The sequence below is a fragment of the Leucoraja erinacea genome, chromosome 18 (assembly GCF_028641065.1).
Source record: "Leucoraja erinacea ecotype New England chromosome 18, Leri_hhj_1, whole genome shotgun sequence".
Classification (NCBI taxonomy): domain Eukaryota; kingdom Metazoa; phylum Chordata; class Chondrichthyes; order Rajiformes; family Rajidae; genus Leucoraja; species Leucoraja erinaceus.
Window position 1 is genome coordinate 36,787,698 of NC_073394.1, and position 23,499 is coordinate 36,811,196.

At 43.4% G+C, this 23,499-nt stretch overlaps 1 protein-coding gene across 1 annotated transcript in view; it reads left to right on the forward strand.

The window, feature by feature from the left end:
* Positions 1-14,701: 14,701 nt before the first annotated feature.
* LOC129705978 (mucin-6-like) overlaps positions 14,702-23,499 on the forward strand; it is a 43,569-nt gene continuing 34,771 nt past the window's right edge. Inside the window, exons 1-3 of the mRNA XM_055649952.1 lie at positions 14,702-14,744; positions 16,860-16,997; positions 22,381-22,545. Of these exons, the coding sequence (XP_055505927.1) occupies positions 14,702-14,744; positions 16,860-16,997; positions 22,381-22,545 (346 nt within the window). The remainder of the gene's footprint in view (positions 14,745-16,859; positions 16,998-22,380; positions 22,546-23,499) is intronic.

The following is a 23,499-nucleotide window of genomic DNA, read 5'->3' on the forward strand; positions in this document are numbered from 1 at the left end:
AAGTTCACCACTATCAAAGGGATCTATAGAAGGCGGCCAGCATCACTAAGGATACACACATCACCCTGGCCATTTCACTCTGCCCATTGGGAAGCAGGTATAGGAGTATGAAAATTGTAAAGTCCAGGTTCAGGAACAGCTTCTTCCCAATGACCAACATTGTTTATTTATTGGGTATATGTGGTCTATGGTCTATAGACACATTGATAGCAACCCAAGGTCACGATGATCCATCGGCTTTAGAGGGCAGCGTGGGGGAGGCTCGAGTCACGGGGTCGTTATCTGAGTTGTTATTTAAGGCCGGGCAACGCTAGTGTCAGCTGAGGAGTAGGGAGCTGCATGCAGAAGAATAAACACATCTAGAGCACGCACTTGTGTCCGACTAGTTTTTGGCTGGATTCCTGCCAGTCCCCGCCACAGGCTATTGAATTCTACGAACTACAACTAAACTCTGAACTGCCTTGGTTACATTAGGTACTTTGGGGATTTTTTTTTTTGCACTAAACGGAGTTTTTAATTCATTGTACTTTTTATATCTTTATTTTTTAAATATTATCTATTGAGCACTGTGTTTACAAACCTGATGTGCTGCTGCAAGTAAGAATTTAATTTTTCTGTTTCGGTACATATGACAATAAAACACTCTCCATTCTTGACTGCGCAACATCTAACACCTATGTACCTCCCACCATTTTCTACCCATCCACAATCCTAATTCTACTTGCACAGTGGATCACTCCAGACCACCTCTTGCACTATATGGACTTGTTTCCCAATTTAGTTTTGTTTTTGTATTATATTTTGCACTAATGTCTCATTTTTGGAACTGTCTTGATTTCTACACAGGCCTTTTTCTTTTCACTGTCTTGTAGATTTGCTGCATAATTTATACATAATTAATGTTTTTTATGTGTTTATGCTTCTGATGTAAGATTTTCATTGTGTTTGTTTCTGTACCAAGATTTTCATTGTACCAGTGCATTTGGCAATAAATTAGACCTGACTGCAGAAACTGTCCCCTTTATTCAGCTTATGAGCTCCACCCAGAGCTGCAAGTTTTGACACCGTCCCATCTCTCTATATCCACAATCTATTTCTTGCACACTTAACACTAATCAATGGTAACCAAAGCAAATTAGTCTCTCGTCACTCACTTACATATGCTTATAAAATAATGTGTAGGAAGGAACTGCAGATGCTGGTTTAAACTGAAGAAAAACACAAAAAGCTGGTGTAACTCAACGAGACAGCATCTCTGAAGAAAAAGAATAGGTGACGTTTCGGGTCATAGAAACATAGAAAAATAGGTGCAGCAGTCGGCCATTTAGCCCTTCGAGCCAGCAACAACATTCATTATGATCATGGCTAATCATGTAAAATCAGTAGCCCCTTCTTGCTTTTTCACCCATAATCCCTTGATTCCTTTTGCCCTAAGAGCTAAATCTAACTCTCTCTTGAAAACATCCAATGAATTGGCCTCCACTGCCTTCTGTGGCAGAGAATTCCACAGATTTACAACTTTCTGGGTGAAAAAGCATTGCCTCATCTTAGTCCTAAATGGCCTACCCCTTATTCTTAAACTGTGACCCTTCTTCAGAAAATAATGTTTGTTGATCCTGCAAGAAATGTCAGCCAATGACCCACTTTAAGAACTATGTGAGGCTGCTCTCAAAGCTACAGCAGCTCACCTGCATATTGAAAGGAGGCCCAGTCCAGACCTGACTTGAGTTGCCAGGTCCACACCCATCACTCGGTGAGGTTTTGGGTTTCTTACCTGGCACCCAAACTTATTTGGGGCATCATTCCTAGTATAATTTTGTTTTCCACCCGGCCAACTTTGAGTTACTATGCTTCATGATTTGCATAGTGGTGCAGCGGTATAGTTGCTGGCTTACAGTGCCTGAGACCCGGGTTCGATCCCGACTATGGGTGCTGTCTGTACGGAGTTTGTATGCTCTTCCCATGGCTAGCGTGGGTTTTCCCCGGGATCTCCGGTTTCCTCCCACACTCCAAATTAATTGGCTTGGTATAAATGTAAATTATTTCTTGTGTGTGCAGGATAGTATTAGTGTGCGGGGATCGCTAGTCAGCATGAACTCGGTGCGCCAAAGGGCCTGTTTCCACACTGTATCTCTAAACTAAACTAAAATTCATGACTGTCTGGCTGTATTTCAGGAGTTCTCGTGCATTCAGCTGCTGGACATTGTAGCTCCTTTCTGTGAGCTCGATCGGACAGATTACATCATGGAATGCCAGCAGGACTTGTCCCAGTGCTTGGTGCGAGGAGACTGGAATTGTGCTTGTGCTACCCTTTCTCAGTTCTCACGCCAGTGTTCCAGGGCCCTGCAGCCGGTCAGCAATTGGAGGAATAGCACATTTTGCCGTAAGTACAATTCATACAATAGTAGAATTGTCTAACACTGAAATAGACCATTCGGCCCAACCCATCCACAACGACCAGTGGGCACCCTTCCACATTAACTCCTTCACTCAGCGCTTGGTCCATAGTCCATGACTCTCTTTGTTCAAGCTGATCAAGACACTTCTTAAGTGCTGTTAGTGGTCTCTTAGGCAGTGTATTCCAAGTACTTACCCCCTTCTCAAAAGTTAAAGGACCCTCTTAAATTGCCTCAGAATCTCTTTCCCTTTACCTTAAACCTACGCCCTGCTTCTGACATGGGGGAGAACTTTCCTGCAGCCTCCTCTATCTTTAGCCCTCGTCATTTTATATCCTTCAATCATGCCTCATCCTTGCCTCACTTGCTCCAGGGATAACAGACTCACCTCTCCATACATAATTAAACTGCTCCATTCCAGGGATGCACTCTCATGAGCATCATCACATCCTTCCCGTTCCTTGGTGACCAGAACTGCACACGGTACTCCAGATGAGATCTGACCAAAGCTTTAAAAAGTTAGAGTACAACCTCCCCATGTCTGCATTTGATGCCAAACTCATGAAGCCCAGTGGCTCATATAATTGAGATATGAGTTACTTCTGTATTCCATGGTTATGTAATTGATGTGGTTATGTGTTCATTATTATTGTAGCTTCATCATGTAGTGCATGCAGGTTGAACTATTTGGGCAATCTTATCATACATAATAAATTCATATCCTTAGTTTTGCAACTAATAATTATATTAAAAATCTACCTTCAATTCATCCATAATCCCTGTAGATGTAGAATGTAAAACAATTTCCTGTCAAGCGGCCCTGCATTAAATGTGACCTCGCCCCCATTGCCTTTCTCATTGGTGTGAGACATTTTTTCTCCTTTCCTTCACAATCATGTTCCCCACTCCCCTAAATGCTCTGGTAGCTGGGCTGAATATTCTCGGTTGGAGGTTCTGTAAAGAGGATTATTTATACAGACCCGAGAAATATGCCATATGGATGAAACATACCTAACGCTGACAGGTCATTGGGTGATATGTGATAGGAGCTGAATTAGGCCATTTGGCTCATCAAGTCTGCTCCGCCATTCAATCATGGCTGATCTATCTCTCTTGCCTAACCCCATTCTCCTGCCTTCTCCCCATAACCACTGACACACGTACAAATCAAGAACCCAAGCAGTCTTTCCAGGTGAGGCAGAGGTTCACCTGCACCTCCTCCAACCTCATCTATTGCATCCGCTGCTCTAGGTGTCAACTGCTCTACATCGGTGAGACCAAGCACAGGCTTGGCGATCGCTTCGCCCAACATTTCCGCTCGGTTTGCACTAACCAACCTGATCTCCCGGTGGCTCAGCACTTCGACTACCCCTCCCATTCCGAATCTGACCTTTCCGTCCTGTGCCTCCTCCATGGCCAGAGTGAGTCCCACTGCAAATTGGAGGAGCAGCCCCTCATATTTTGCTTGGGTAGTTTACACCCCAGCGGTGTGAAAATTGACTTCTCCAATTTCAGGTAGTCCTTGCTTTCTCCCTCCTTCCCTTCCCCTTCCCAGCTCCCCCACAGCCTGCTGGGACATTGTATTCCAATATCAACAAATTGATAAGGCGTCAACATAACACAGAAATTTCAATCCCCAAATATGAGAATATTAACCTGGATTTAAACAGTGAATTGGTTGGAAGGCAAAAGCCTATAGAAGAACTCAGAGGATGTTGTATTGTGTCAAATGTTTCTGCTGATCATGAGAAAATGTCATACTCAACGTTACTTGACACTTATTACACGACTCTATTGTTTATTTTCTCTATTTTAGCTATAGCTGACTGTCCCGCGAACCAGGTTTACCAGGAATGTGGATCACCCTGCTTATCTACCTGCTTAAACCCACAGTTCACTTGTGACAGTTATTGCAAACCTGGCTGCTTCTGCCCAGAAGGTAAGATTATTGTCTGGAACCAAAAAAGGAGATTAGTTGAAGGCACTCACTGGGTCAGGCAGCATCTGTGGAGGAAATGGACAGACAACGTTTGAGGTTCAGACCTTCCCTCTGGACTGAATTACATTTTAACATTATCTTCAGAAAGTTGCGGGAATAGGCTTTTTTTTATCTAGACCATGCATGAAAATAGTGTGCAGGAAGGAACCGCAGATGCTGGTTTACCGAAGATAGGCACAAAATACTGGAGTAACTCAACGGGGCAGGTAGCATCTCTGGATAGAAGGAATGGGTGATGTTTCCAGTCGAGACCCTTCTTCAAACTGAACGTCAGGGGAGAGGGAGATAGACAGATGTGGAAGGGTAAGGTGTGAAAAAGAGAAATCAAAGAGATCGAAAATCAAGAAAAATGTAGAATAGATCATTGTTAGCTAGGAGAAGTTAACAACGAAGCATACAGATGTAAAATTTAATCAGGAGACCATTCAGCCTGGTCGGAGAACTCGGATGGGTGAGAGAGAGGGCATGCAAGGAGTACTTGAAGTTGGAGGTCAATATTCATACCGCTGGGTTGTAAGCAGCCCAAGCTAAATATGAGGTGCTGTTCCTCCAATTTGCTTGGGCCTCACTCTGACAGAGGAGGAGGCCCAGGACAGAAATATGATTTTCGACCCAGGACAAAAAAGCCAGTATGGCAATGGGAGTACAGGAAATTATTCGTCACATGCATCTGTGATTGTAACTACAAGCAATGGAGTCATTATGCCTCTGAAGAATTTAACTTGTTTTTGTTGTAATCTAATTTGCACTGATATTTGTCCAGCTGTTTAGTGGATAAGGTCCCAGCTGTGCTGAAATAAAGCAAGTGTGGTGGGGTAGTATTGCCTCTGTGCACCTACATTGAAGGGAAGCTTTTAGTCCCTGCGCTGTTCTGTCTGCTCCTGAGAACTGAAGTGCGGAGTCAGAGGCCAAGGAGCAGAGAGCGACAGTGACTGTGACATCCCTCGACAAAGCAGTCCAGGCACTTGGTTGAGGTCACAGATCGCACTTGTGACAAAGAATGCAGTTGGATTATTAGCTCCTGACGAAATGTGTATAAAGTAACTGCAGATGCTGGTTTACTCCAAAGATAGACGCAAATGCTGGAGTAACTCAGCGGGACAGGCAGCAACTCTGGAGAGAAGGAATGCCTAAAGAAGGGTCTTGACCTGAAACGTCACCCATTCGTTCAATCCAGAGATTCTGCCTGTCCTGCAGAATTTCTCCAGCATTTTGTGTCTATCTTTCTCATTAGCCCCTGAAGGAGCTTGGCTTCAGAGAGCATGTGTAAATTATAGTTTTCATATCTGGGTGGTTGAAAACCTCACTGCTAGTCAATGCACTCTGCAAACATCAATGGGGGAACCCTGTGCTGCAAAATATGTGCTACAGTATTCAGTGAGCATTCAAAACTCACTGAAAAATGAAATAGGTTTCCCAGTTCTTCCTAATAAAAAAATGTCCACAACATTTCTCTACGCTAAGGCAACAACATTTTCAGTGGCATTTAGTTTGGAGTCATCTGAATAATTTTCTAATTCATTGTATCGGATGTCTAGCGTTGGCTTTGATGTAAATGAGTCAGCCTCCAACCATGACTTTTTAATTTATCTATTGTCATCGGCTTCCAATGTTATAGGCACGAGGAAATGCAGATGCTGGAATCTAGCAGAGAACACAAAGTGCTGGAGTAACTCAGCGGGGATCAGGCAGTATATCGGGAGGACATAGATAGGCGAAATTCCAAGTCGGGACTCTTCTTGTTAACTCAGTTCCTCTCTCCATAAATGTCAGATGACCTGCTGTGTATCTTCTATACACACAAGGAACTGCAGGTTCTGGTTTACAAAGAAAGACACAAAATGTCGGAGTAACTCAGCAGGTCAGGCAACATCTCTGGAGAACATGGATCGGGGACGTTTCTGGTCGGGACCCTTCTTCAGTCTGAAAAAGGGTCCAAACCCGGAACGCCACCTATCCATGTTCTCCAGAGATGCTGTCTGAGCCACCGAGTTGTTCTAGCATATTGAGTATCTCCTCTATTCAATTTTATTTCAGATTTCCACCAATTGCTGTATTTTCAACATTGGTGTTCACTCACCTCTAATCCCATTTATTTCCCTCTATATATACCTCCTACAGGCATCAGCTACCATTAACACCCCTTTCTTCACGGACACCACCACTATGTTTCTCATTCAGTCTCTCTTGGTCAATATAACAGATACGTAAATAATGAATGGGGAGTTCTCTATTTTGTCCCGTGGGCATACTGCATATTTATCTCAGTCATTTCATTTGCCTTGGCATCATCTTGGGAATAGAGATCCAAATTAATCTCAAGTCTGAATTATGAGTGTAATTTTTATTTAACCTTTCCATTAAGCACAGTGCAAAGTAGCAATGTCAATTTTTGGCCTGTCGCCTTAACTCAAATTATTGCACAGAGAAATAAAGTAAAGAAATTAAAAATACAATGACGAATCCTATGTAATTATTGTGCTTAATTTGCTGCAGGAACTGTTCTTGATTACATTACCTCCAAATATACATGCATACCTCGAAATCAGTGCCCCTGTGTTCAAAATGGGAAGATATATGCCCCTGGAGAAAAAAAGGATACCTTGTGTTCTTCCTGGTAAATCAAAATTTTACTGCATATATTTTGTAAATGTTTTGCCTTCAAATCAATGAATAATCTCCTTGTTATAATGCATGTTGTTGATCCATAAGATCCTCTATATCCCAATTTTTGTCTGCAAAATACATTTACTGAAAGAAAATCTATATATTTTCTAATTTTGAATTAATAACATGTCTCATAACTTTGTCATCTATTTGTGTCTATCCAACTAAATATTTAAAATATTCCTACTTGATCTAATTTAATTCCTGCAATAAAATGTTTGTATTCAGTCATCATTTACCCAGGGATCAGTTCCTTTGGCAATTGTCGTACTACACTTTCAAAATATTGGCCAATTTGTACATTGTCCAAATCAGTGTACAGCAAAGTCCAAATCCCAGGATTAAGCAAAGTATTCAGAAATGGTCTCCGAATAACTAGATTGGTTCTCCTTTAATATAGGAAATAAAGCAATTTGCATCTCCAAAATAACATCATTTAAAAATTCAAATGAAGTACAAATGTTGCAAAGTCTTGATTGAATACAAGATTAGATGTATCTATTTTTGTTTTCTAATCTATGGTCAACTTTGGGAAAATACTGGACCCAATTTTCTCAAACTTTTTCAAGACATTTTCAGTGACTTTGTCTTGAATTCACAGCACCTGTGTTGGCGCTCAGTGGGACTGCTCTGACATTCAATGTCCTGGAACCTGTTCAGTTGAAGGAGGCTCATTTGTGACCACATTTGATGAAAGCACATACCGATTTCATGGGGACTGTCAGTATTTACTTGTTGGGGTAAGTTGACATCTGTCGAGAGAAATTGCTGAAATTCTGCTGAATTTGAAAAGTATTTATCATTAAGGTGGCCTGAAACCTTTTCTTGTAAGAATCTTTATTGAGCAAAGGTGCTCTGCAAAATCATATCCATTATCTGAACCATTCCTTAGTTCTGTTAATTTAGTATTGTGACCTAGACATTGGAAGAGTGAAGACTCAAGAACTTCTTCTTCTTCTTGAGTATGGCGTGCACAGCCTAAAGTTGTAGGACAACTTGTTCTATTTGATCTTATTTGATTGTGCACGCCAGGTTGATTTCATTCGTCGAAACAGGGCGAACCACGTGAAGGTTGCAATCTTCCATCCCACATGCAACTGGAAATGCTGGAATCAGGAATCTGCTGGGGGAACTCAGCAGGTCAAGAAGCATCTGTGGAAGCGGCAGGAAGGGAAGTGGGTTGAGTACTCAGTCCTCGTTATTGATGTGGTTTGAGGAATGAGCTAAATGAAAGGACCACATTTTAAAATGTGCAAGTGCTAATAGTTTGCGGTGTGCGCCAATTTCAGATTGTACTATCAAAGCTTGGTTGCCTTATTTCAGGCACAATCAAGTCATTCAGCTCGAGAATAAAGCACAGTTGTTTATTTAAGGTGATGTGGTGCCTGACGTCTTTGCCAAGCAGCAGTGAAGCATTGAGGAAGGGCTCAGTGATTGTTCAGGTAACTGGAATAGGTGGCAAAGCTGCACTGAAAGCCAGTCGTCGAACAGCATGGGTAGGAAAGTTGCCGAATTGAAGTCTTCTCGGATAACATCAGTTGGATATACCTAAAGTTGTCTGACGGAAATGTGTCAGTGTGGTTTTGTACGTGGAAGATTGTGTCTTATGAATCTGGTTGAGATTTGCGACGATGTGACCATAAAGATTGGTGAGGGCCGAGCTGTGGATGTGTGCATGGGTTTCTGCAAAGCGTTTGACAAGGTTCCGCATGGTAGACTGTCTGGAAGGTCAGATCACATTGGATCCAAGGAGAGATAGCTGAATGGATAGAAAATTGCCTTCATGGAAGGAAGCAGATGGTGGAAGATTGCTTTTCAGACTAGAGGCCCGTGACTAGTAGTGTTGCTCAGGGTTCGGTGATGGGCCCGTCATCTATATCAACAATTTGGATGAGAACATACAAGGCATAATTAGCAAATTTATCACTGACACTCAAGTGGGTGGTAATGTAGATAGTGGAAATGGTTGTCAAAAATTGTAGCAGGATCTTGATCGGTTGGACAAATGCAAGGTGTTGCATTTTGGGATGTCTAACAAGGGCAGGAACTACAGGAATTGCGAAGCTCTGGGAGTTGTGGAGCAGAGGGATCCAGGAGCGCAGGTACATAGCTCCTTGAAAGTGGAATCACTGGTTTATAGGGTGGTCAAAAAGACTTTCAGCACATTGGCATTCATCAGCAAGAATGTTGAGTATAGAAGTTGGGAGATCATGTTACAGGAGATCATGAGATCAGACATTGGTGAGGACACATTTGGAGTATCGTGTTCACATTTGGTTACCATGCTATAGGATGGATGTTGTCAGGGTGGAAAGGGGGCAGAGATTTACGTGGATGGTGCCCGGACTAACATTTCTAGAGGGTCTGCAGAAGCACATTATTCAGTATCCGTGTGTTGTGCCAGGAGTCCATCTTGTTGGGTGCTGGGAGCCCAGGGAGCCTCGGTTAGAGACAGCTGGGGTCCCGGGAAACGAACACAGCATGTGGGATTTCATGATCTTTCCTGGAGTCCTTCATTCTTTGTGTACTTCTTGTCACTCTCTGCACTTTTCTCTTTCTCTGTCACACAGATGCTAGTAATGAATGTTTATTTTATATTCTCTCTCACACTCTCTCTCACACTTTTTCTCTCTCTGAAATACACATAACACAATGAAGATATTTCGCCCAGAAGGTCAGTTTAAGTAGGGAAAATGCTATAGTCAAGTTTGAACAGTCTCTCTGTCATGAATCACTGTTTTCTTCCTGCAGAGCAATAAGATACCCAACCATGGCACCATAGAGGCAGCATTTGAACAATGTGGCAGCACATACACAGAAACACGTTTGTCAAGTGTCATCTATGCAACGCACGAGGTAAGTGCGGAAGCCAAGTCTGCAGTGTTGTTTAAATAAAAATAGATGATAGCAAGGTCTGTTAAGAGCAGTGATATTTTCCAACCGAGGCAGAGATATGCTAATAGGTACGTGTATCCAACAATATCTTAGGGCAGCACAGAGGCGCAGCTTGTAGAGTTGCTGCCTCACAGCGCCGGAGACCCAGGTTCGATCCTGACCTCGGTGTTGGCTGTGTAGTTTGTACGTCCTCAATGTGACTGCTTGGGTTTCCTCGGGTGCTCAGGTCTCATCCCACATCCGAGAGACACGCGGGTCTTAATCAAGGCTCCTGACATTCTCCGCAGTCCTCCTTCGCTACTTTGAACCAGACTCCCAGGAAACAATGCACATGTTTCATCTCTTCAAGGGGGCTTTGAGCACATCCTTGAATCTCTTCCTCTGTCTTCCCTGTAACATCCTCCAGTGACAGAGGGGGGTGTGGAGTATCTGCTTCAGGAGTCTAGTGAACAGTAAACAAGATTCAAAGACTCTGTTATAGCATCCCAGAAGAGTTTCAAAGTTGACATACACCACTGGGATCAACAAACATCGGATTGTCCTATTTGGTGGATGGACATAAAATGCAGTGCTCACTCATATGAGGAAGCTGGACTGGAGGAAGCCAAGCAGAATAAACAATCTCGAACAGCAAGAATACCAGTGCTACAACATCCCTATGCCTCTGTCACCTGCATGGAAGGAACATTTGAGACCTGATCGGTCTAAGCAGATGCTTCATACATATTGCAACACTATAGAACAATTGTCATAGTCTTACTCAAAAACGAGTGCAAACAACAACAGAGATGTGGCTGCCTCACAGCGTTGATCAAGTAGCTGCAATGTACATATCCATGTGCTAATCCCAAAGTCTCCTGAATGTCCCTATTGTATCTGGTTCCACCCCCACCCCTGGCAGCGCATTCCAGGCACCAACTGCACTGCATTTAAAAAGATCGTGCTCTGCATAACTCCTTTCAAATTTGCCCCTCACCTTAAATCTCTGCCCTCTAGTCTTTTACATCTTCACCATTGGAAAAAAAATTGACTGTATAACCTATCTATCTCTTATAATCTTATATACTTCCATCAGGTCTCCCCTCAGCCTCAGATGCTCCAGAGATAACTAATTCCAGTGAATAAATGTTGTTTTTCAGGTGTAATCTATGTGCAATCTCCGTGCAGTTTGCACATTCTCCTTGGGACAGTGTGGATTTCACTACATGCCTAGGTTTGCTCCCACATCCCAACAACTTACTGGAAGGTTAATTGCCCACTATATGTGGGAAAAGTGGAGCTGATGGGCATGCGAGGGAGAGAGAGTAAATTGTAGGGAAATTGCAGGAAAAGAAGAGTGAAATTGGTGGGATTACCGCCCGGAATGTGCTGGGATACAAATATTATTCTTTGTATCACCGTAAGAATATTGAATGATAGTCCTCTCTAGGGCTAAATAACCACTCCGGCTCCTTTAGTGAGGATGGCACTCCTCATAAACACATCTTGCTCCTTCTGCGAATGAACACACGAATCCTGTTGCATTGCAGAGACTGCCCACAATACGCGTCCTGTCTCAACAGTCCCACAGTGTCCCCAATGACCCTGTGGTTTGCCATACACCGAAGCAATAAATTATCATTCTTAATTGTGTACCATTTCCTGCAATGTCATTGTTTTGAACCAATGTTGAAAAACTACTTTTATTCATCAAACCAAATTCTGTTTTACAGACCAAGATAGTTTTCACAAAGAGTAGCAAGATAGAAGTCAATAATCAATTCAAAGACTTACCATTTCGAGCAGGTAAGACAAAAATCGATGACAGGGACCTGGATTTATGGTAATTCTGCCGTTTAAATGTGAACATTGCCTGAGTTTGTTCTTTTTATTTTTGGGAGAATGAGACCTCACACCCAGACTGATAATTCTGCTCATGTGTTTGCAAAAGCAAACTGGTGCTCCAATTCCAGCTAACTACTTGATGCTTTTGAATAACCAAATCTGGGTATTCATGAGACCGTGTAGGCTGCTAGTCAAGGCACTTGTGGCCATTTGAACATTGAAGATTAACATCTATGGATTATCAGATGGTTTCTGTCCATAAGAATCAAAGTATATTAGATAATGAGAGGCAGATTAGGTAGTCAGAATCCTTTTTCTCACCAAAAACAAGGTTTGTGAGATTTAAAAGGGATTCAACGGGTAGAATGTTTGATCTGGAACGTGCTGCCAGAGAACACAATGAGTAGGAAAGAACTGCAGATGCTGATTTAAATCAAAGGTAGACACAAAATGCTGGAGTTAATCAATGGGTCAGGCAGCATCTCTGGAGATTTCAAAGTAGACATACCTAGAGGAGATTTTGCAGTGGAGCGGACAAAATCTGTAGGAAAACACTGCAGATGCTTGTTTAAATCGAAGGTAGACACAAAATGCTGGAGTAACTCAGTGGAGAAGGTGGTAGAGTCAGATACAATCACTGGGCTTAAGAGGCATTTGGACAGATATTGGCATAGAGAGATGTTGTTCTATTGCAAGTAAATGGGTTTAATGTAGTTGGGCAAGGTAGTCAGCATGGTGTGGTCGGCTGAAGTGCTGCACAGCTCTGACTCTAATAGTTCCTTCCGCTTTGTGACATTATCAGACTTACTTAGCCTCCACAGCTACATCTTTGATTTTCATTAACATCCCATTTTCTTCTATTTTCTTGAGACAGTGCATCATTCTAATTTTAATGTTTTCACATGGAATGTATGACTCCATCCCCCAGCAAGTTCCTGCCTGTGTTTATATTTAACTAAATCTCAGCTATTTTCAGTCAGTCTCCTACCCTGTCCCACAGATTCCTAACTGGATTCAGGTTAAGTGCGTCAAGGACATTTGCCTCTGTGACGGTGGGGGCAGGTTGTTAATTCCCAACTCTTGCCAGACTAAAGAGCTTCCCTGAATTGTTGGTGACTTTCCCAACACATGGAATGCAGTGTGGAAAAATGTGAGATCTTCACTTTGCTGGAAGTAACAGGCAGAGTAGTTTTAACTGTAAGATTAATGTGTAAATGTGCTATTGTTCTGAGGGATCCCGTGAGTCCTTGTGCCCAGATCAATGAATGTTAAGGGCGGGCGTCATTTGCGTCATTGCAGGCAAAGATCGCTATAGGATCTTTGATTGCAGGTGGTGCGCAAAGATTTTGTGAATACCAAAATCCTGCGGCGTTGCGTGTGACCGCACGTCACTGCCTACATCATCACGCACCATGCGCGTGTAATGCACACCATCATGTGCGTGTCACAACGTGCGCGCGTGCGTCGTGACGCGTAAATTATGTCGCGTAAATGACACGCAAATGACGCCCAAGTGGGACAGGCCCTTTAAACTCCAGCATCAGCAAATAATCCGAAAAGAAAGTTGGACTTTACAGCAAGAGATGATGGCAGGAGCAGGATTGCTCCAAGTGTAGAGGACAGTGGCACATCTATAACCTGGAGCATTATTCGGTTTGATTGCTTTCTGTCCTCCCTATTGGAGTGCTATCTGTTCTCCCTACCTGAGGAGGATATACATGTGGTAGTGGGAGTGCAGCTAACTATTCTCCTAGCTGATGCCTGGGATGACAGACTGGTTATATGAGGAGAGACTGAGCAAACTGGACTGATACTCCTGAGAGTTTAGAAGAATGCGAGATTTGATTGAAATGTAGGCAGAATTTGAGGGTGGGTGCATGTACAGTAACATCCTGAAAGTGAGTAGGGAGAGTGGTAAAGAAGGTGTATGGAATGCCTGCATTCATCAGTAGGGGCATTGAGCATAAGAGTCGGGAAGTCATGATGTCATGGGTAGGAAAAGGGAAGTGGTCCTGAATATTGAGAGCTATGCAAAAGGTTAAAAAGTGGGACTGTCAGGGCATTGATCTCTGGATTACTTCTGGTGCCATGTGCTTGTGCAGGTAAGAACAGGAAGATAGGACAGATGGACATGAGAACTTCTGCCTTACAGCGCCAGAAACTGGTTACAGGCATGGAATTGGTGGGCTGAAGAGTTTGTTTCAGCACTGTATCTCTAAACTAAACTAAAGAGTTCCATGTAACGGTTGACGAAACTTGCATTTTTTGGAAATGTAATCAAGGACCATTCACACCCCAACCATTCTCTCTTCTCCCATGTCCCATCGGGCAGAAGATACAAATGTTTGAAAGCAGCAAATTCATGGACAGTTTCTTCCCCACTGTTATCAGAGTCTTGAATGGACCTCTCATTTGCGAGTGCTGAGTTCCTGATCCTCCAATGTACCTCATTGGGACCTTTGCATTTCTTATTTTTACCTGCACTTTCTCTATCGCCATAACAATACAATTTGCATTGCAGATTGTACTCATGAATGATTTAATTTTGCAGGATAGCAAAATAACAAATGTTCACTGTGACCATTACCAGGGCCGTAGGTTGATAAGGTCAGGGCCATTGGTCAAGTTAATATGGGCTTCAGCAAGGCATTTGATAAGGTTTGCATTGCAGGCTGCTCTGGAAGGTTATATTGTGTGGGCCCAAGATAGAATTAGCAAACTGGATACAGAAATGGCTTCACGGTGGTGGTGCAAGGTTACTTTTCAGACTGGAGGCTTGTGACCGGTGGTGGGCCTCAGGGATCGGTCCCGGGCCTATTGTTGTTTGGGGTTTATATCAGTGATCTGGATGAGAATGTACAAGGTATGATTAATAAGTTTGCAAATAACACTAAAATAGTTGGTAGAGTAAACGGTAACAATGGCTATCAAGAATTACAACGAGATCTTGATCAACTGGGCAAGTAGATTAGGAAATGGCTAAATAAGCTTAATTCAGAGAAGCATGAGGTGACATTTTGGGAAGTCGAACTAGGACAGGACCTTCACAGTTAAATGTATGGTCCTGTCAAGTGTTGTAGAGTAGAGGGATCTAGGAGTACAAGTGCACTGTTCCCAGAAAGTGATATTGCAGTTAGATTTGGTGATGAAGAAGACTTTTAGCATGCTGGCCTTGATCAGTCAGGGAGATAGGTACAGAAGTTAGGATGTTATGTTACAGTGATGCAAGGACATTGTGAGTCCACATTTAGAGTATTGTGTTCAGTTTTGGTCACCCAGCTGTTGGAACGATGCAATTAATCTGGATAGGGTGCAGAGAAGATTTATGAGGATGTTGCCAGGACTCTAGGGCCTGGAATATAGAGAGAGGTTGGGCAGACTAGAAACATATTCCTTGGAGCACAGGAGGGTGATCTTATAGAGTGGTATAAATTTACGAGGGAAATAGATGAGGGTAAATGGATGAGGTGATGACAGGAATGGAGTGGATATTGTTTACATGGATTTTAAAAAGGGATTTAATAAAGTCCCTCACAAGAGGGCGTCAAAACCCATGGAATTAACAAAGAACAACAAAGAACAACAAAGGACATTAAAGGGTCACTGGCAGAGATGAAGCGATGAAGGTTAATTATTTCAGACAGAAGCCAATGAGTGAACAATTAACAGCATTTCCAGGCTGGTCGTGGTGGTCAGCGGAGTTCCCAGGGCCCAGGCTACAGCTTCTTCTAATATCAATAACAAAGACATGGGTGTGGAGGGCTAGGTTTCTGCATGTGGGAATGAAGCAATGCTTGCCTATGCGGCAAGCAGTGAGCAGGGAAGTAATAGACTGCAGAGTGAAGTGCAGAAATATATTAACAGAGAGAAGCGCCACACTTCAGCAAAAAGAATAAAATGGATGAAATAACAGACTTGTGACAGGTGCAGAGGGACCTGGGGGTAGGTGTACACAAATCCTGAAGAGTGGCAGAGCATATTGAGAGAGTTATTGGTGCAGCATAGAAGATCCTGGGAGTTGTACACTGAAGCACAGTGTACAAAAGCAGAAAGGTATTGTTCGGACAGTACATAAAACTGGGCTAAAGATAGACACAAAACGCTGGAGTAACTCAGCGGGTCAGACAGCATCTCTGGAGAAATGGAATAGGTGATGTTTAGGGTCAAGTCCCTTCTTCAGACTGATAATGGAAGAAGGGTCTTGACCAGAAATGTCACCCATTCCATTCCTCCAGAGATGCTGTATGACCCGCTGAGTTAATCCAGCTTTTTGTGTCTATCCTCAGTTTAAACCGGCATCTGTAGTTCCTTCCTACTCACAATACTGGACTAGTGTGTCTAATTCTGGCAGCCTCCCTTTGTAAAGGATATAAAGGCAGCTGAAGATGAGATGGATGAGAAAGATGGCAGGGAAGGGGGATTTCAGCACCAGTCTTAGCTTAGGGAAGCTGGGTTTTTTCTTGGAACAAAGGAGGTTGATTAAGATGGATACAATCATGACTTGTTTAGGAAAGGTGAGCAGAAAGATGCTGTCTTGATGGACAGAAGGTCGATGTAACAGGAATTTTTTTTTCAATTATTTAAGATATGGATCTCACTGCCCGATAGGGTAATAGGTGCAGAATCAATCTATATCTTCATAAGGGAACTTAACAGCACTGACAGTAAAGCTACATGGGAGGGCAATGGCATGGACAGACTAGCAGAGATTCGAAAGTCCCAAAGGACAAACAGCCTCCTTCTCTGCTTTTATTTTATTCAGAAGTAATAGGAAATAAGGATGCAAAATATAAGGCACAGGATATAAACAAGTAAATGGAATATAAAATACATAAACTGTGAACATTGCAATAGGATTTACTAATATTGTAGTTATATATTGTAGGCATATGTAAAGTTTGTCCCTTCTTCCATCACTTCTGACGAGGTGACATAAAAATCATTGCCCCTTTACAGAAGACTGTAGCAGCCTGATCTGGGGAAAGTTCTCTCCAGCCCATTCTGCACTCCACTTGAACTGTATCTAGAGGTGTATATTAACGTGTTTCTTAATTATGTAATCATTTGATTTCTTTTAGGGAATATCAAAATCTACAAACGGTCTTCCAGCTACATTCAAATGGACACCGACTGTGGCCTAGGGCTGCTCATTAAGATTACAGAAGTTTTCCAAGCGTATATTACGGTTGGGGTGAGGTTCCTTGGAAGCACCAATGGTATGAAATCAGTATTCTCCTCTTTCTCAGCAATCCCTCGAGATCGTGGATGACTCCTGTGGCTTTGTGGAGTGACTGATGAATGTAATCTGGGTACTGCAGTCTCTTCCACAAGTTTAACTAATATTTCTATGTTAAAATGAGACGCTGCAGTGTTAAGTATTTTCTGCCAATGTTTTTTTTCTGAAATACGATACTTAACTTCAAGAAGGTATCAGCAGTATCTTATACCATTCTATCTTCTCGGATGCTGCCAGGCTTTGTGTCATTTTAGCATTTTCAGTTTGGAGTTCAGATCTCCAGCATGTGTGTTGGTTTGTTTCCATGCCAGTAACTAAAGGACAGGAATAAAGAAATGTGCAAGTATTTTCTCCACACCGTGAAGTTTATGCAGATCTATTTGATTATGTTTCTTTAACTTGTGATTTGGTCTGAAGTGAAAAATAACATTGCCTATGCAAATGGTAACACAAAAGATTGCAGATACTAGAGTTTGGAGCAAAAAACAAATTGCTGGAGCAATGGGGGTGGGGAAACCTTTAAAATCTTTTCCCTGTACGGAGGACCTGACCTTTTCTCTGTCGGGTCTCCGTTGTCGTTGGGGCCTAGCACCGTGGAGGGGCCTCCAACCGGAACGACCTGGGGCTCCAGTCGCGGAGCCTGCGGACTACTCACTGGCAGAGTTCGGAGCGGGAGGAGTTGTGGTGGCGCGAGCTGTGGCCTGACCCCGGAGATTCGGAGGCTCCAGCCGCTGGCCCGGTGGACGGTAACACCGGGAGCCCACGGGTCCCTGGCGGGAGACTGCTTTTCAGGGCTTCCGCAACAGCGACTTCTCCCGCCCGAGTTGCGGGGTTGAGGATGACCTGGAGCGTGGCCTTGCATCGCCCCACGCGGCTTTAATGGCCACTGTACTTATTTACCATCGCCCGCCGGGGGCTTTGACTTTGACATCGGGAGGAGAATGGGGAGTGCAGGGGAGAGATAAGACTTTGCCTTCCATCACAGTGAGGATGAGATTCAATGTGATGGATGTTTGTGTAAATTGTGTTGTGTCTTGTTTCTTCTACTTGTTTGTATGACTGCAGAAACAAAATTTCATTTGAACCTCAATGAGGTTCAAATGACAACAAATATATTGTATTGTAATGTATTGTAACTTGCAGAATCGATTGAGTGCTGCAGTTTATAATTTAGTTTTATCCTCTTGGTGGAATGTAATCTCAGTGGTTTGTATGTGTCATGTTAAGCATTTTCTGTCAATATGGCTCTATGGTGATGCTTCAGGAAAATGATAATCAACTTTAAGATAGTGTTCTAATTTGGCCCAGAAACATAATTACAGCAGGTTAACAGAGCGCCATAGAGAACCAGAGGGCCTTACAGCAATTGAGAAACAATTGATACAGATTATATGATATAGAAACAAAGAAAATGGGTCCTAGAGTAGGCCATTCAGCCCTTCGAGCCAGCACCGCCATTCAATGTGATCATGGCTGAACGTCCACAAACACCCCGTTCCTGCCTTTTTCCCTTGATTCCGTTAGCCCTAAGAGCTCTATCTAAAGGGGCTGTCCCACTGTACGAGCTAATTCAAGAGCTCTCCCAAGTTTAAAAAAAATCAAACTCGTGGTTAGCACGTAGAATGTACGTAGCGGGTACGTCGGAGCTCGGGTCGTCTCTTAGCGGCTCGTAACGCTAACGGTAGGTACTCGGGGAAAACACGGTAAGCTCGTGAAGACTCATGAAGATTTTTCAACGTTGAAAACATGTTGAAAAACGTCCACGAGAGCCCCGAGTACCTATGAGCGGCTATTACCGTAATTCTCCGAGTTCGAATCAGGGGAAACTCGGGAGAACTCTTGAAATAGCTCGTACAGTGGGACAGCCCCTTAACTCTCTTTTGAATGCATCCAGTGAATTGGCCTCCACTGCCTTCTGAGGCAGAGAATTTCACAAATTCACAACTCTCTGGATGAAAAAGTTTTTCCTTATCTCAGTTCTAAATGGCCTACCTCTTATTTTTAAACTGTGGCCCCTGGTTCAGGACTCCCCCAACATTGGGAACATGTTTCCTGCATCTCGCTTGTTCAATCCTTTGATAATTGTATATGTTTCTATAAGATCCCATCTCATCCTTCTTGATTTCAGTGAATACAAGCCCAGTCGTTCCATTCTTTCATCATATGACACCCGCCCTCCTGGGAATTAACCTCGTGAACCTAAGCTGCACTCCCTCAATAGCACAAATGTCCTTCCTCAAATTAGGAGACCAAAACTGCACACAATACTCCGGGTGTGGTCTCACTGAGTCTCAAGCTCATCCACTTTATTTCTTATACTTCACGCATTCATATATAACACTTTTAATTTGGTATTCAATACCCCTCTCACACCGGTTCCTATTTCACCTGACCTTACTCTCTTATCCCTTCTTGAACTTTCTGTTCCATTAATTTGGGTGTCTTTCGTAACTTTTCCAGTTCTCTCTTTCCCTTTAACTCCATCCTTATACTTCCAATTTGTCTACCCCTCCTCCCGCTATTTAGTTTAAACCCACATGCGGAGCCCTGGCAAACCTGCCTGCCAGAGTGTCCCCCTCCAGTTAAGATGCACCCCTCCCTTTTGTACAGATAACCCCTACCCCAGAAGAGATCCCAGTGGTTTATAAATCTAAATCCATGCCCCCTGCCCCAGCTCCTCAGCCACACATTCAGATCCCCTATCTCCCTGTCCGTGCCCTCACCAGCACGAGGTACAGGAAGCAAACTAGAAATAACCACCCTAGATGTCCTGCTTTTCAGCCTTCGTCCTAACTCTCTAAACTCACTTTGCAGAACCTCCTTCCTCTTCATCCCGACGTCGTTTGTGATGAAATGCACAACCACTTCTGGCTGCTCCCCTTCCCCCTTCAGGATGTCTTGGACCCTGGCACCAGGGAGGCAACACAACATCTTCGAGTCTCGCCCGTTGCCACAGAATCCCTTGTCCACACCTCTCACTATTGAGTCATCTACCTCTACGGCGTTACCTGACGTAGGTCTCTCCGGTTGAGCCTCAACGCTAGGATTTGATTGAAAGTCCTGTCCGCTGCTTCGACTGGAATTGTCGTCTGTCCCGACAGCTTCCAAGAGGGTGTACCTGTTTTCAGCAGCTGCAGCCACTGCTTCAGTCTCCTGCACTCCACGCTTACTTCCCTTCCTCATTGTCACCCACCTTCGCTCTTCTTGTATCCTTGGTGTAACAACCTCATTGCAGGTCCTGTCCAGGAAGCTTTCATTCTCCCGGATGGTCCTGAGATGATTCAGCTGCTGCTCCAGTTCCCTAACACGGTCCTTCAGGAGCTGCACCTGGACACAATTTCCACAGGTGTAGTTGTCAGAGGCACCAGCGGTGTCCCTGACTTCCCACATCCTGCAAGAGTCACACTGCAACAACTTGCCTGCTATTATTTCAGTAGACAAATCCCAATTGGTTGTGGATTTCACCTTCTCTACCTATGAGCGTAGTCTCCTCGCTGAAGACTCTCGAACCAAAGACTCGCACTTTACTCACCAAGGCACTTCACCTCAACAAGGCCGCTCTGCTATAGCTGCACTTATTTTTATCTGCTACCTAATCAACTACTTTAGGGCTAATTTGTAAATTACTTGAACCTGTGCCTTTGGCTCTCATTTTAAATCCCCGTTCCCTCGGACACCTCGCTGCTTCTTCTCTCTGACCTTCACTGGCCTTTGGCTCAACCTGTGAATGCCAACCAGGATGCGCCATCAAACGTTCGCCCACCTTTGCTGCATATCTCTCTAAACCTTTCCTATTCATATATCCATCAAAGTGTCTTTTAAAATCTGTTAAAGTGAGTACCTCAACTACCTTCTCTGGCAGCTCGTTCCATATACTCACTCCCCTCTGAGTGAAATGTTTACCCTTTAGATTCCCATTAAATCTTTTCCCTCTCATCTGAAAGCTCTGGTTCTGATTCCCTACCCTCAGTGAAATACTCTGTTTATTCACTCTATCTATTCACCATGTAATTTTATACACCGCTATAAAATCGCCGCCCAGTCTCCTGCGTTGCAATAAATAAAGTCCAAGCCTGTCCAACCTCTCCCTCTCGTTCAGACCCCTGATTCCTGGCAACATCCTCATGAACATTCTCTATGCTCTTCCCAGCTTAATGACATGCTCCCTAGCAGTGTGACCAATACTGAACACAATACTCCAAATGCAGCTGCACCAACATCTTGTGCAGTTGATGGTGACATTATAACGTAGGAAATGAACTGCAGGTGCTGGTTCAAACCAAAGATAGAATCAAAATGCTGGAGTAACATAGGCAGCGTCCCTGGAGAGAAGAAATGGGTGACGTTTCAGGCTGAGACCCTTCTTCAGCCTTCTATTACTAACCAATGCACAGCAATCTGCAGCCTGTAACCAATGAAGGCCAATGGATCTCTCCCCAAAGTCGGGTCCAGGTTCTTTACGAGGACCCTCCAACAGGAAGAAGCCTACCTGGGTGACACTGACGTTTCGCAGGGAACTATGGAACCTGCTGCTGCTGCTGCTGCTGCGAGATCTGCTCTGCAGGTCTGCGGACGACGGCATCGGGACCCGCGGCTCCGACCGCTTTTCCTACGGCACTTCTCCTCAGTTGCTGAAGAACTCCTGGCCCCATCCCTGACATGAATTTCCACAATTCAACACCACCGGTGTGCGACCTACCCGGCGTGGCTTTATGGCCGCGGGACAATTGCATTTATGATTTCTTTCGGGGGGGGGGGGGAAAGTGGAGAGATAAGTTTATTTCGCCTTCCATCAATAAATGGATGTGATAAATGATGTGTTGTGTCTGGGGTCTATTTGTGTGTAATGTATGGCTGCAGAAACGGCATTTCGTTTGGACCTCCAGGGGTCCAAATGACAATTAAATTGACTCTCTCTTGACTCTCTCTCTATGAAGGCCAATGTACCAAACCCCTTCTTTACTACCCTATCTACCTGTGACATGATTTCAGAGAACTATGAACCTGCAGTCCAAGATGCTTACAAAATCCCTGTGCCCTACCATTTGGAAATGTCCCAGACATGACTTTCACAATGAACCTCGTAAACCTGCATTTAATTTCTTTAAGTTTTAATCATTCCAATAAATATTGAACAGATGTAACAGTCAATTCATTTTATAACAAAATGTTCTGCCTAATTAGGAAAAAGTTTAAGTTGTTTTGGAAATAGCATATCTGAAGAAATTATAAGTTTAATTTCCAGAACTAACAGTAACTTTAGGGAAAAGTTTAGTTTTTAATTTTACGTAACTGAGTTATTTTGTATTACACACTTTATATTTGGGTTAATGGTATTTATCTGGTTTATTTATTTTTTGAAGGGCTATGTGGTAACTTCAATGGAGACTCCACAGATGATTTTAAAAGCAGTATGAAAATCATAGAACAGAGACCAAGTTTTTTTGTGAATTCTTGGAAAGTTACAGCAAATTGTGGACCTGCTTGTGATGAGGAGTCAGACCCATGCTCGTTAAGTCAAGTGAATGGTAAGTGCCAAATAAATCTGTGCCATCATGATCAACAATGGTTTAAAAAGAGTCTGGATTTTGCCTTCTGTTGAAATGACTGAAGATATTATAACCAATTTTAATGGCTCAGTTTTCTAATGATATTAAATGCGTTGTTGTAGTCAAACCTATGGAAGGTTTGATGTCAAAATTTCCGTGTTGGATTTAGATCAGTTATAGATATGAGTAAAGAAATGATAGATTGAGTCCAATCCAAGCACGTCTGAGGAGTTGCACTTTGTGAGGTTGAATGTAAAGGGAAAGTAATATGTTTAATGGCAAGATCTTTAACAGCATTGATGTACAGAGGGACCTCAGGGTGTAGATCCCTGAAAGTGGCAACACAAGTAGATAGAGTGGTAAAGGGGTATGGTGTGCTTGCTTCATTGGTGAAGGCGTTTAGTATACAAATTAGGCAGACAAGTGTAGTTTTATAAAACTTTGGTTAGGCCACGTTTGGAGTTCAAGAGTTCTGCAGTCTGGTCACCTGAATACAGAGAGGATATGGACGTGTGGAGTGGGTGAAGAGGTTTATCAGAATGCTGTCTGGATTAGATTCAGATTCAGATTCAACTTTAATTTTCATTGTCAGTGTACAGTACAGAGACAACGAAATGCAGTTAGCATCTCCCTGGAGAGCGACATAGAATATGATTTCAATAAATAAATCTATTTACATGCATACAGTCATAGTGTTTTTCCTGTGGGAGGAGTGTCCGAGGGGGGGGGTGATTGGCAGTCACCGAGGAACAGTTTGAGTAGTGTGACAGCCGCAGGGAAGAAGCTGTTCTTGGACCTGCTGGGTCCAGCAACGGAGAGACCTGTAGCGCCTCCCGGATGGTAGGAGGGTAAACAGTCCGTGGTTGGGGTGAGAGTCCTTGCTGAGCGCCCTTCGCAGACAACGCTTGCTTTGGACAGACTCAATGGAGGGGA